Source organism: Patella vulgata, chromosome 1, assembly GCF_932274485.2.
Source record: "Patella vulgata chromosome 1, xgPatVulg1.2, whole genome shotgun sequence".
Lineage (NCBI taxonomy): Eukaryota > Metazoa > Mollusca > Gastropoda > Patellidae > Patella > Patella vulgata.
Genome location: NC_065879.2, coordinates 73,267,462 through 73,280,163, shown reverse-complemented (window position 1 = coordinate 73,280,163; position 12,702 = coordinate 73,267,462). Strand labels below are relative to the sequence as shown.

General features: G+C 37.2%; 1 protein-coding gene and 1 long non-coding RNA gene across 2 annotated transcripts; both read left to right on the top strand.

The window, feature by feature from the left end:
• Positions 1 to 313: 313 nt before the first annotated feature.
• LOC126821284 (uncharacterized) lies at positions 314 to 3,687 on the top strand. The gene is made up of 3 exons (XR_007680393.2): positions 314 to 406; positions 2,087 to 2,151; positions 3,344 to 3,687. It is a non-coding gene; the product is annotated as an uncharacterized LOC126821284 (long non-coding RNA).
• Positions 3,688 to 8,825: 5,138 nt separating this feature from the next.
• LOC126809475 (serpin B3) lies at positions 8,826 to 11,617 on the top strand. The gene is made up of 2 exons (XM_050534085.2): positions 8,826 to 9,080; positions 11,253 to 11,617. The coding sequence occupies exons 1-2, from the start codon at positions 8,897 to 8,899 to the stop codon at positions 11,615 to 11,617; spliced, it is 549 nt and encodes a 182-aa protein (XP_050390042.1). The 5' UTR covers positions 8,826 to 8,896.
• Positions 11,618 to 12,702: the final 1,085 nt, after the last annotated feature.

The following is a 12,702-nucleotide window of genomic DNA, read 5'->3' as shown; positions in this document are numbered from 1 at the left end:
GACCCCATGCCCTGTGCACGACATTGTACCGAAATGGTACATGCAGGTGTAAACAAATGGGAGTGGTTCACCGATAAAACATCATTTTTTTCTATCAGTACATGATTTGAGCATGTTTTGTTTTACACACCCACGCAATGTTGAAGCAACGGTATGAGACTATTTCTCAGTGATGCATTGATTTATGTTCCATGATATTTGCGATTCGAATAAGCGTCTACCTTCCCATGTGGGTCACTTATGATAATGTACGAAATTTTAGAACGGCACTTAAATAGAAGACAACAACGGGGTTGCCAGCTTCAGATAAGAATATCAAAAGCTCACTACGTCACTGAGTAGATGTGCATATATAAGCGAACACTGATTCTACAGTTCTAGATTTCAAGACAGGGAAACAAAAAAGGTAAGGAGCCCAGAAAAGTCATATGCATTATATACTTAAAGTGACACGTAAATGTATACTTAAAGTGACACTTAAATGACCGAGACTTTTAAGAGATGGTGCGCTAAAAAGTTCAGTTAGATAGTGTCGATATCAGATTGCTGAAATATAGTTGATTTAAAGTTCATATTTACGTGCAATATACATTTCTCTAAGGTAAATTTTTATGCGAATCTAGCGACAGTTTTAAATATACTCTTCCAAAAAAAGGGCACACAGCCCATTTTTCATCATTTTTTTTTGAACGGGATCGTTGTTTCCATAAATCTTAGATGTTTTTTTTTAATGTCACTATGTAAGGATAAAAGAAATTCATTATTGGTTTTAAACGTAGGGTCACTAAATGTGACGGGGGGGGGGGCGAATGGTTAGCACGTGTGCGCTGTATCATAAGGCCTGTCATTGAGTCAACTGGCGTGGTTGTACGTGACAAGGAGTAGGGTCGCCTGTCCAACCTTGTGGGTTTTCTCCGGGTCCTCCGGTTTCCTCCCATTGCTAAAGACCCCTACGCGCAAGCGAATTATTGAAATAAAATTAAACCATATGTTAGTCCCGAAATGACCTTGTTTGTGTCGAGTGGACGTTAAACCCCATCTCTCTCTCACACACACTAATTGTGACTGGTCATACTTTTTGCCGAAATTTGTTTTCGCTTGATTGCACCAAGACACATGAGTTTAACAACTTCGCAAGCTTTTCGCATGAAACCCGGGGTTGTCGGTTTCAAAATCAGTTCAAAATGTAAACACTTAACGAGTCAAGTGATGCCACATCTGAACGAAGATCAACGCAACAACGCTATGGGTTGGTTACAAGCAGGTGAATACCAAACATATGTAGCCAGGCTGCTGAATGTTTCCCAGAGTACCATTTCTCGCCTTTGGGATAGGTACCGACAGCGAAGATCAACGCGTGATTGCCCAAGCTCAGGCCAAACAAGAGTGACCCCACTTGCCCTGGATCGTCACATCCGGTAACGTTATTTGCAGAAATTATTCAAAACAGCGACCTCTACTACAGCAGCAATTCCTGGACGGCGCAGGATCTCAGATCAGACAGTCCATAGCCGCCTACGTGAAACCGTATAACGTCCCGTTAGAGCTGTTGCTTGAAATAGGACAACACCGTCAAATCGACTTCAATGGGTTCAGAAACACAGGGTATGGCCACAGCAGTTTGGTTCAGCGACGAGTCGCGGTTCTTGTTGCAACGAGGCGATTGGAAAGCGAGGCTATACCGACGACGAAATGTCACTATGCGTTTCTTTTTTTGAAGAGTATAATGTAAATACACACAAATTAATAACGATCGCCAGTTCCAGTGCCGACACGAATTATAATATCGACATCATCATGATATCAAAGCTTCAAGAATGAAGATGAAATTCCTAATTAAACTACTGGGTTGGTTCTCACGGGTTAATGAAAAAAGGTCACCGTGAAGATGGGGGAATAGTGTGTGGTCAAACCCACCTTCAAGCTATAGCCATGCACAGTAGTTAAAATGCATAAATTATGCAGAAAACTACCATTAGAATGTTAAACTGTACAATATGAGGAATAATGCTGAGTTTAGTATACTGTTGTCTGCTAAACGTGTTTCAGGGGGATCTTACGATTAATCTGATATTATTTCACCTAGCATGAAGATTCTGTGTATTTTGTTGGTTACTTTGGTGGCTGTCAGCCAGGCACGGACGTTGGAAGGTATGTTAACTGACATGTTACTAAAAATTAAAATAATGTCATACAATTATTTTAATCTATTATGTTAAAGATGGGTTCCCAGAAAAGTATTTATCGGGTGGTTATTTCCAATAAAAGTATGGCAATTTTGGTATATATGGAAAGTAGAGATATCCAATCTTACTAGAAAAATAATGGATTCCCCGAAAAACACTCATGGAGCGTACACAGGACAAAAATGTAAGGGTTCCCCTAATCAACAGCCCGACGATTAAGAATTTCTGCACGCGTGATGTCAAAGGTCACACGCGAACATTGAGGGCTTGATGTACAAGTTGATAAACTTTATGAAGAGTTAGACGTACAACACTTTCTGAGATAAAAATGACGGAAAAAGACGTGGGTAGTGGATAATCCGAGAATTTAATTAGGATTCGATATTTGTAATAAATAGTAAGCGATTAAAGACAACATCGTCTTATGTATGCAATGAATTCTCCTCTGATTTCCAAGACGTGACGTAAACATGACCTGGTTTGATCGAATTTTAATAGCAGAGCATTCCTTCGCAATTACAATGTTTGAGAAGGATTTGAAGCATAATTATGACAAATTAATTAGTTTGAATTTGTTTTTAGTCCATATATACCATTAAATCACCCAGTTTGTACACGGGAACCCATCTTTAATTTTATTACTTTACTTTGCAATCATTCTGATGTTTTTTCGCCCTCTTTTTGATTTCTAAATGGCATATATCCTAACCAATTAAAGAAGCTAAATCTTTCTTCTTTGGAACCTTAAATAGACAACAATGGGTCAAAAGTACAATAACTTTTATTTTTAAAAAAAAAAAATTTAAATTGTATTGTAATTTCTAATCAGTTTTGTTCGTCGAAATACGTATGGCGATCGCTCTCACTTAGTTAGTCCACTCTACACAAGTCAGAGCTTTACGCCCTTTAATCCATATCACCATAAAGGTCACGCCAAATTGGTAAGATTACTGTATTGAGGGCGTGATCTTTATGTTACTTGATATTACAGACTAAACAACGCGTCCACGGTGTGATTAGTGTCAATTATGTCTGGAAAACAATTACAGGAATACTGATATGAGCAATAGTGTTCATTGTGTATTTGATGACTGGGTAATATGGTGCTCTGATTGATCTAAATATAATAATAATCCTAACCATTTCTATGATTTCAGACAGATCTTTAAGTAGTTCTATACAACAGGTCACCCATTTCTTACACAGTGCTATGAGTGTTGTGGGGCGTGGATGTGAAGCTGTAACTAAATACGTCACTGGGCCAGTATGTACCGCTATGGGTATCGTACCTAAAGGTATGGAATTGGAAGCTTGTGGCGTTTTCACTGTCGGGTATGAAGTTTGTCTTGGAATCGTAGAAGGTACAAGAACCTACTGCAGTACCTTCGGCTTCTCTCTTCCTGGTGGCCCTGCTGCTGATGCCATCATATGCAAGGCCGTCCATGCTGCTGGCAAAAAATAAAATGCTTTTGTAAATATTGATGTCAAATAAAAAACAAACACAAACATAAAGTTGGTTCTCTAATTAAGCCTAGATGCTATTTTCGTTCCGATTATAGTTATTCTATTTGCGCAATCCATGTTTCTGACGACAGTTTGATCGTAACTTTGATCATGAAAAGATGAAATATTCATCTAAAAGTTGAGAAACATCACAGAAGTTTAGAGTTGTTCAAGTTTTTTGGGGTTTTTTTTTTTGGGGGGGGGGGGAACACGATGGGGAACAACACCTGTTGGTGTGATAAATAACGTTGTTATTAAACATTACCATTAATACAAATTTTGAAAATACCCCATAAATAAAAATAAAATAATACCCGCAATGTTAATATCCATTTACCAATGTCATAGGTTTGGGAATATACATCTTAAAATTTGCAAAATACCCCATAAATGAACTTATGGTCTGAAATGCGCGAATATCGAAAGGGACTGAGATATTTGGGATATAAACATAAATTTCATCAAAATCGAATAAAAATTGTGACTTCTAGAGGGTCCACAGCCAGGCAGCCTTGGTATTACATTTTCACGAAATTCGAACTCAATCATCATTACGGTGTGACGGTGATATATTCGAACGGTTTTTTTTAAATCGAATTATAATTGTGACCTCTAATGGGACCACATGCTAAATACGCGATTTTTCGTACAATCGGGGGCCATAATTCAGGCAGTTATGGTCCGATATACATGTACGTGACTATCGAAAGGAACCGAGATCTTTAGGTTATAAACATGCATTTCAAGTTTCGTCAAAATCGGACGGAGAGGGGCGACGGCGTAATACGTCCACATGAAAATGTTGGCGTATAAAAATCAACGCAATAGTAGTTTCGGTTGTTATAACACAGTAACCATAGGTATGCTACAATGAAGTATAGAACCAGGACACAAGACTAGTAATTGACTTCAACTTAAAATCCATGCCATTTCTCGGTCTATTACATTTTTTGAACATTCTGATGATTTTAATCTTTATAACCACAAAGAGTCCAGAATGTTCACCATCTCAAATTTTTTGCTACCCCAGTCATGGGGAATCGATACGCTCTGGTGTCATTTTTCTACCCGATTTCCTTAATTCATGTCTGTTTACTACCTGGTCTTTCCGCCTCCAAATCACGAATATTCACCAAAACCTGGCAGAAAATCTAAATTTAAACACTCTTCTTGGATTTTAGACCAAACATGAAAAAGGGAGAGGGCGTGAATTGCTATACGCATTTCAAATATCAAGATAAGGGAAGTAATTACAAGTCTGAGACCACCTACGAAATGGATACAGACCACCAATAGTTTTCCCGTTGTTAAATTTCTTCTCTTCGATCGTCTCGAACTTTTTCCAAAATTTTCTATAGGCTGGTCGCCCCCACCACAGACCGAACAACGTCTAAGCATATCTTGCTCTAAAGCATGTATGATGTATACGATGGCGTTCTGTGGAACTATTTTTTGAATGGAAAACAGATAAATTATTGGTTAGAATTTATGTGATACTATACATACGTCGATACGGTTCTTTAAATTATTTTGGCGAGGTACCCATCGAGTATAACCAAATATGCAAGATTTGGGTATGGGCGGTTATTGGTAGTTGTATTTAAAATTATATCTATGATTTTAAACATTTGGAACTGACCCAAATAATGATATGATTAAAGCTTGATCAATTTAACGAAACCTAACTGACATCGATGTCACGAAGCAATCTTTTTCAAGACGTCTTTCTTATGCAACAATTTAACAGAGAAAGTGTTCATCTATCCTAGTTTAACCACGTGCTCACTACTGTTAAGAAAGATCAAATCTGTTTAATCAAATGCTTGCTTTGATGGTTAAATACCTATGATTGACGAGGTGTACACAGGGCCGGATTTAGTTGAAAATAGGCCGTAGGCTATTCCACTTATTAGGCCCATTCCAATGCCCCTAACTTACAACTGTTTGTCGTATATTTTGTACACGGTGAATAGTCCATATGCTGATTACACTATTTTGCTTTATTACACTATTTTGCCTATAGGCTACCGTTTTTTTAGGACTTCGAATTTTGTCTAATGGTTTGGATTGTTCGTACTTGGTTTTATTTTATTTAAACACAATTGAGCAAAGCCGAGGATGATGACTTATGTTTAGACTACAGTCCATGTAAGAAAGGTTTATGGCAATGTCAAAAATATTAAATACCTTAGCCTGGGGCACCCTAGATCTTGGGGCCCTAGGCTTCATATCAATCTGTCAAACACACAGATAAAACCGGCACTGAGTGTACTGTAAGATTACCTGCTCCGAACTGACGCAAAATGGACAAAAGAATTGAGGTATTTGTCCTGCCAAACAACCACAGCCTCTCTGGGACATTTAGACATTTGGAAACATTATAATAAAGAGTTCCTCACGTTTATGGAGAACAGAATATTCGAGAAAAAACAGTCACGATTAACAGGTAATGTATTACGAAACTATTTTATATAGATAACGTATAATATAAAAGGTGTGTCACATTCATTTCAAAATACATTTCATTTCGAAGGTAAGGCTTGGTTCACTTATGTGAATCAAGATCATAACATAATTAAGACTTTAGTTAAGACTTGATATTTTACATTATTTCACATATGGTTGAGATAGAGATAATGTCAAATGTTTGGCAATAATTCTGGGATTTCGAATTACTTTGTCATAACGTCGGCCCTAAACGTCGAGATTACCAAAATGTGCAGCATATGAAATTAAATGCTTTCTTAATCCATGCTTACGTGTGCAGAATCTGGGCGGACAACCTACTCTTCTCCAAATTCCAGCTGTCGAGGCATCTTTTACGTGCACTTTAAACCCGTCGAATATTATGACGGATATTTATTTACATGATGATCGGCGTTATGTTGCTTTGACCGCCGTGATAAGTGCTGTTGGTGCAGAAAAATAGGATGCTAACCCCATTAAATTTCTTTGGCTTTGAAATAAAAGGATGTGTTATTCAATAACATTTTGTGTTCTTGCTTTTATTTTTCAGAGTTGAATTGTCCATTATGAAGATGTTGCTTGTTTTAGGACTGGCTGTCCTAGCTCTGTCCTGCGAAGTGAACGGTTGGTAATTTTAAGTTAAGACTCAGATGAATATTGTCTATTTATGTGCCACTAAATAACACCTGCTTGTGTATAATATCTGTTTTTATATCATTTATCAGTTTTGCGGTGGAAAATAAGGTTTTGATACCCCACACCATCCGTCCGTATACACATAGCTATCAGTCATTCTACATACTCAAGTTTGATTTTAGTCAAATTTTCTGAAATATTTAGTATCGGGCTATAGACCATTACTACCGATTTATAGCTATTTCTGCTCTAGACATGTCTTTGTTTAAATATGTTCAGTAATTATTAGTATTCACGCAATGTTGGCATCGAATTTTCAGCATTTAGCAAAAGTAGTCCCGTGATGAAAACTATTATTAAACGTGTATTACCTTCATCAAAGTTCCAAGATTGGTTCGTATTGGGTTAAAAATAGATCTACACTAATTTATTAATTTTTAACGTTTTCCGAATTTCTATCCGGATTATCGCCCAAATTATTGTTAATTCTTTGACATTATAATTCATGACGTCATGAAGAAATGCCATTCAGAAGACGAACCCCCGCCAAGACCGGTCCCAATATTTCCATTGCATTTTTCTTGTAATTCGATGCTTTTTATTTCATTTGTAGTGACGCCTGTATCATTACACCAGGTATGGGACTGTTAGCGCAATGGACGCTTACGGCTGGCCCAGGACCCATTCACTTGATATGATATTGTTAGCTTATTGCTTGCAATGTATGTGTCTTCTCCCAAGTATATATATGTTCTTTTGTAGTATTAGACTAGGCGCTCAATTCTTTCTCCCGCCTCACTGTAAACGAATCTAGATCTATAAATCTCCCCACCCTCCTCGCTTCTTTGCATACATGTTTTATCGAAAAGATGTAGGTGGTCAAAACCTAACAAACGTACTTCCATGGTTACTGTACCTGGCTTATGATTGCTGATAGAAGGATATTACCCCATAAAAGTGGAATCGTGGTCATCCGTTAGATGATTAGTAGTTAGTAGCCATATAGCACCTAAATATCTTTTTTAAGGTCCCAAACAATTTATTAGTTTCAAATAGTGCAATAAATTAATACCAATTTACGTCACTTGCTTTATGACTGCATTATCAATTTTACTTCATTTCAGGTGGGATCAACCGTAGAGCACTCTCAAATACCCAAATGATGCAACAGCTCTCAACAGCTACGTCAAAATTTTCCTTCGACCTCTACAATAAGTTCACTCCAAACAACAAAAATCTGATTATCTCCCCATTCAGTGTTTTCACTGCTCTGACAATGGCATCGCTAGGATCAAAAGGTCAAACTACAGACGAGATTTTCAAAGCTTTGAATATCGAGTCTCTTGGCGACGATGTCCACCATGCCTTCCAATATTACACGAGCCTGCTACAGGGCTTGACGAACGTCACTTTGAACAACGCCAACGGAATGTTCGTAAAACCAGGAACTCAACTTCTCCCAGACTTCTCCAACAAAATGAAGACTTATTACGATGCCAAGGCCCAAGAGTTCGATTTTTCAAATCCTAAAGGCCCCGAGGCTCCCATCAACGATTGGGTATCAAAACAGACAGCTGGTATGATCAAGGATTTCCTTGACCCAGGATCTATTGATGACAGCACAATCATGTTGTTAATCAACGCCATATACTTTCAAGGTAAGATAGCTTATAAAATAAAACCTTCCAAATTTATTGATATTTCAGAATTTACGGTAGAAGTTGGTTTTTAGCATTCCTTTAGAGCTGCAGGAGACCAAATTCCAAACCACCGAATCAGGTAGCCAGCCGGACTATCCCACTGTTTTGCTCGTATAAGGGCGGGGTCGACACCACGTTCAGTTGCAACAATGATTTACGTCATGTTCTAAAGCCTACAGGTGAACATACTCCTTCTAGAACACACGACTCTATGCAAAACTGCTATTGGTAAAATCCAGATGTTCACTTTGTAAGTATTAACTTTAAAATCCATTGTCTTTTATGTGCGAAGTTGTTATATTTTATTTCTTTGTATATATAGGAACGTGGAAGACCCTCTTTGATGCAGGTTTGACAAGAAAACAGGCATTTCACATCAATTCAACCACATCCATAAACGTGGACATGATGTCTATCCATGCACAGAAGTTTCATTATAAGCGACTAGATAATCTTAAAACAACTGTACTGGAGCTTCCCTATGTTGGAGACAGATATAGTATGTTCATTCTACTTCCTGATGCCATTGATGGTCTTACTGCTCTGGAATCCGGACTCGATGCTCAATCTCTTGACTCTGCTATTCAAAGTGAGTACGATTTGTATAGTTGCACCGACTTTGTGGCGACTAATTTTAGTTTCACTTACCTGCTACTTTAATATATAATATACCAACTGTTATATAACTTGTAAGCAAGGTTGTAAATAAGCTTCCACAGTCGTGTTCTATCAAAATAGCAATAATTAAAGTAATTAACCTGAATAGCACATCTATATATCCATAAAGTAACTGAACCACTATACAATAACCCTACACGCTTAAAGAAATTTGAATGCTATAAAGATTTGTCGTTTCGACTTGTCCCATTCCTACAGAAAACTCCTACTAAATATTTCTTTAAATCCTTCCCGTGCTTCAGTCATATGCGATCAAATAGTTGTTCATAAACGATTTTTTCTATAAAATCTACGAACCCAACACCAGGCGATAGTTTAAATATTTCATGCGATTTTTGAATAGTTAATATAATATATTCAACTGTCCCCTTCCGATAAAAAAAAACAGTATAATCACACACACACACACTTTAAGTCATACCTTGTATTCATACATACAAATATACTTACTACATGTAGTCACTTCGACGTAACAAAATGACCCGCTGTGATAGTTTAATGGAATGTTGGGTTCATTGGCAAATTCTATCCACTGGAGGTTGTAGAGTATTCAAGCTTCGGTTGGAATCCTAAAATCTGCACCGAAAGAGTCGTAACAATCTGGGTGTTTGTTTTCAAACTTAGACAAGATTTGTTCATGACCCCAAAACTGCAGTCCCAAAGGATAAACTCGACAGGATATGGCTGGATTTTTGCGAATGGTTAGCGCCTGTGCCGCCGTCGTTTCCATTCCCCTGTTGTTGTTGTTGTGCTTGACAAGGAGTAGGATCGTCTGTTCAATTGAACCATATGTTAGTCCCGAAATGACCTAGTTTGTGTCGAGTGGACATTACACCCATTGTTGTGCGAGTAGTGGGTTGGTAATTGTATATTTGAAACTTAATAGGATTTCCCAATCATATAATTTCCCATGGGGTATTTTGTCATCAGCCAAAAGTATACTTTTCCGATGTCAATAGGAGATCAAACGAAATTATCCTGTGTTCTTTTCGACCAAATGTACAGGTGAAAACAATATTGTATAAAGATAGAAAAGGGGTATTTCACTTCACTTATTCGCGATTTTAAACTTTTTCTCTGCAACTACTATTCAGATCATTAATAGTTCAAAAAAATCAGTTGTAACATACCTTTCAATTTAATGTTCAATATAACCATGGTTTATTTTTTTACGTTCAATCGAACAGGCATAACATAAATATGAGACGTCGGGCGTCTTTGATTTTCATCAGTGTTTATTTCTTCCGGTGTTTATTATATCCATAATATAGCAACATGGAAGGCAAAAAACTAAAACAATTAAGACCCAGTCCCATACATTTATCATAGGTATAATTTCGTAATTAGTTAACTTAAAGAGTATTGACATGATAAATTTAGAAGAGATACGATAGTGGGACACGGTCCATTATTCAAGTCAAAGAAAGGCTGATGTTAAATGTTCTTCATCGGTTCTTGATTTAAACCGAGCTAAAACACAGCCGAAATCTTAATCCAAGTATTTTTCGTCATTGGACAGAGTGAAAACAGTAGCAGTGTCATTTTTCGTTGATAATTGATTATTTATTTTGATGTTTCGATGATATTTCAGCAATAACGAAGGTTGCTACTCTACTGTCGAAGAGACAATTTGTTAAGCAATCTTAAATACTTCTAATGCTCGCGATACAGTGTAAATTGTTAGGATATATTGAAATATTTTAACCACTTTTATTACACTGTAATATTTCAATTAATATAAGTATTGTTTGACTGCCCTATATTATTGATAATAATAGTTAGCCATATCAATGAGTTTCAGAGCTCCATGGGCTTCCCTTCAGGAGTTAACCCCAACCCCACCCTTTTCCGAAGTTATTGTGAACGCGAATGAGGCTACAGTTATTAGCAGGTTGTTTTTTTACATAAAAAAACCCATGTGAATTGGTACAATAAGAGGATGGGACTTATCAATTTTCCCCTGTTCTCCGCCTATCTATTGCAAAACGTGGTTTATATTGCAAGGCAACCACTGGTATTGATAATCACATTAATAGTTATTCCTGTCAATGTAGTTTCATAAAAATAACACTTTACTTTTCAGACTTGACTCACAGACGTGCCTACAAGCTAACTATGCCAAGAATAAACATTGAAAAAAAACTAAATCTCAAAGAATCTGTTAAAGCTTTGGGAATCCAAAAGCTATTTGGCGATAATGCAGACCTCAGTGGAATGTTTCACCAACCAGGGATATTTGTAAAAAACATAATCCAGCAAGCTGTTATAGAAATCAGCGAGAACGGAACAAGGGCCTCTGTTGCGACTGAATTGGCTTTTGGCGGTTTTCTTATGAGCATACCGATACCTCATTTCAGTATAAATCGCCCTTTCATGTTCGTGTTGAGGGACAAAACTATTGGTGTTAATTTGTTCTATGGAAGATACACTGACCCAAGAATTAAATAGAATTCTTAATTTCAAAAGAACTATATAAATAAATAAAAATCAGTCTTTACTTGAATAATATCTCAAATTGCTCTGTTATTTTTTTTTAGTATTATTTAATTTAGCTATAAACGCAATTGCCACATAAAATGCATAGGTACGAATCCATTGTATTTCACCATTTGACAGCGCAACTTGTTTCATCTAGCCAGTGTGCCGATAAAATAACAGTACGAGAGATGATATTTCCCAGGATCTAAAGCCGTTTGGCTGTTTATGGCAACACACGTTTCGTTATACAAATGTGAATCGAGCATTGTTTTAGCGCCTGGACTGGACTGAGTCATATTCCTTGGCTAGCAGCATTCTTGAAAGGGCTTTCCGGTTCTCTTTAGTGCAAAACACCCTTTCTGATATTCACACTCATGGCAACTTCCCATGAAACCGAATGAACAACGAGCATATTTTGGCTGGTTGAAGGCAAAACAAAAATTGGTTTATTTTGGCGAACAGTATATGATTTGTAATCTCCAGTTAGTTGGACAAACATTCAGCAATGAAACGGAAGGATATCTAAAATTATATATTGCATTAAAACTATGCAAATAAATAGTTTTCACAAGTTCAATAATTAATCTGTGACTAACAATTTTTAGAATCCATTAGGTGGTTATACTTATTATCAAAGATTCGGAAACGCAAGAACCATACAAATAAACCAAAATTCCATATTATAGCACCCCAGTATAAATAGTGATATGATTATAGCGTGTTCAATAAAACGAAACCATACTGGGTGGGGGGGGCGAATGGTTAGCACGTGCACGCTGTATCATAAGGTCTGTCACTGAGTCAACTGGCGTGGTTTCGAATCCCCGGTTGTACGTGACAAAGAGTAGGGTCGCCTGTCCAACCTCCTGCGTTTTCTCCGGGTCCACCGGTTTCCTCCCACTGCTAAAGACCCCTACGCGCAAGCGAATTATTTAAATAAACTTGAACCATGTGTTAGTCCCGAAATGATCTAGTTTTGTCGAATGGACGTTAAACCCCATCTCTCTCTCTCCTTTAACCATACTGACCACGATGTCAGAAGGCTTTCTTATCAT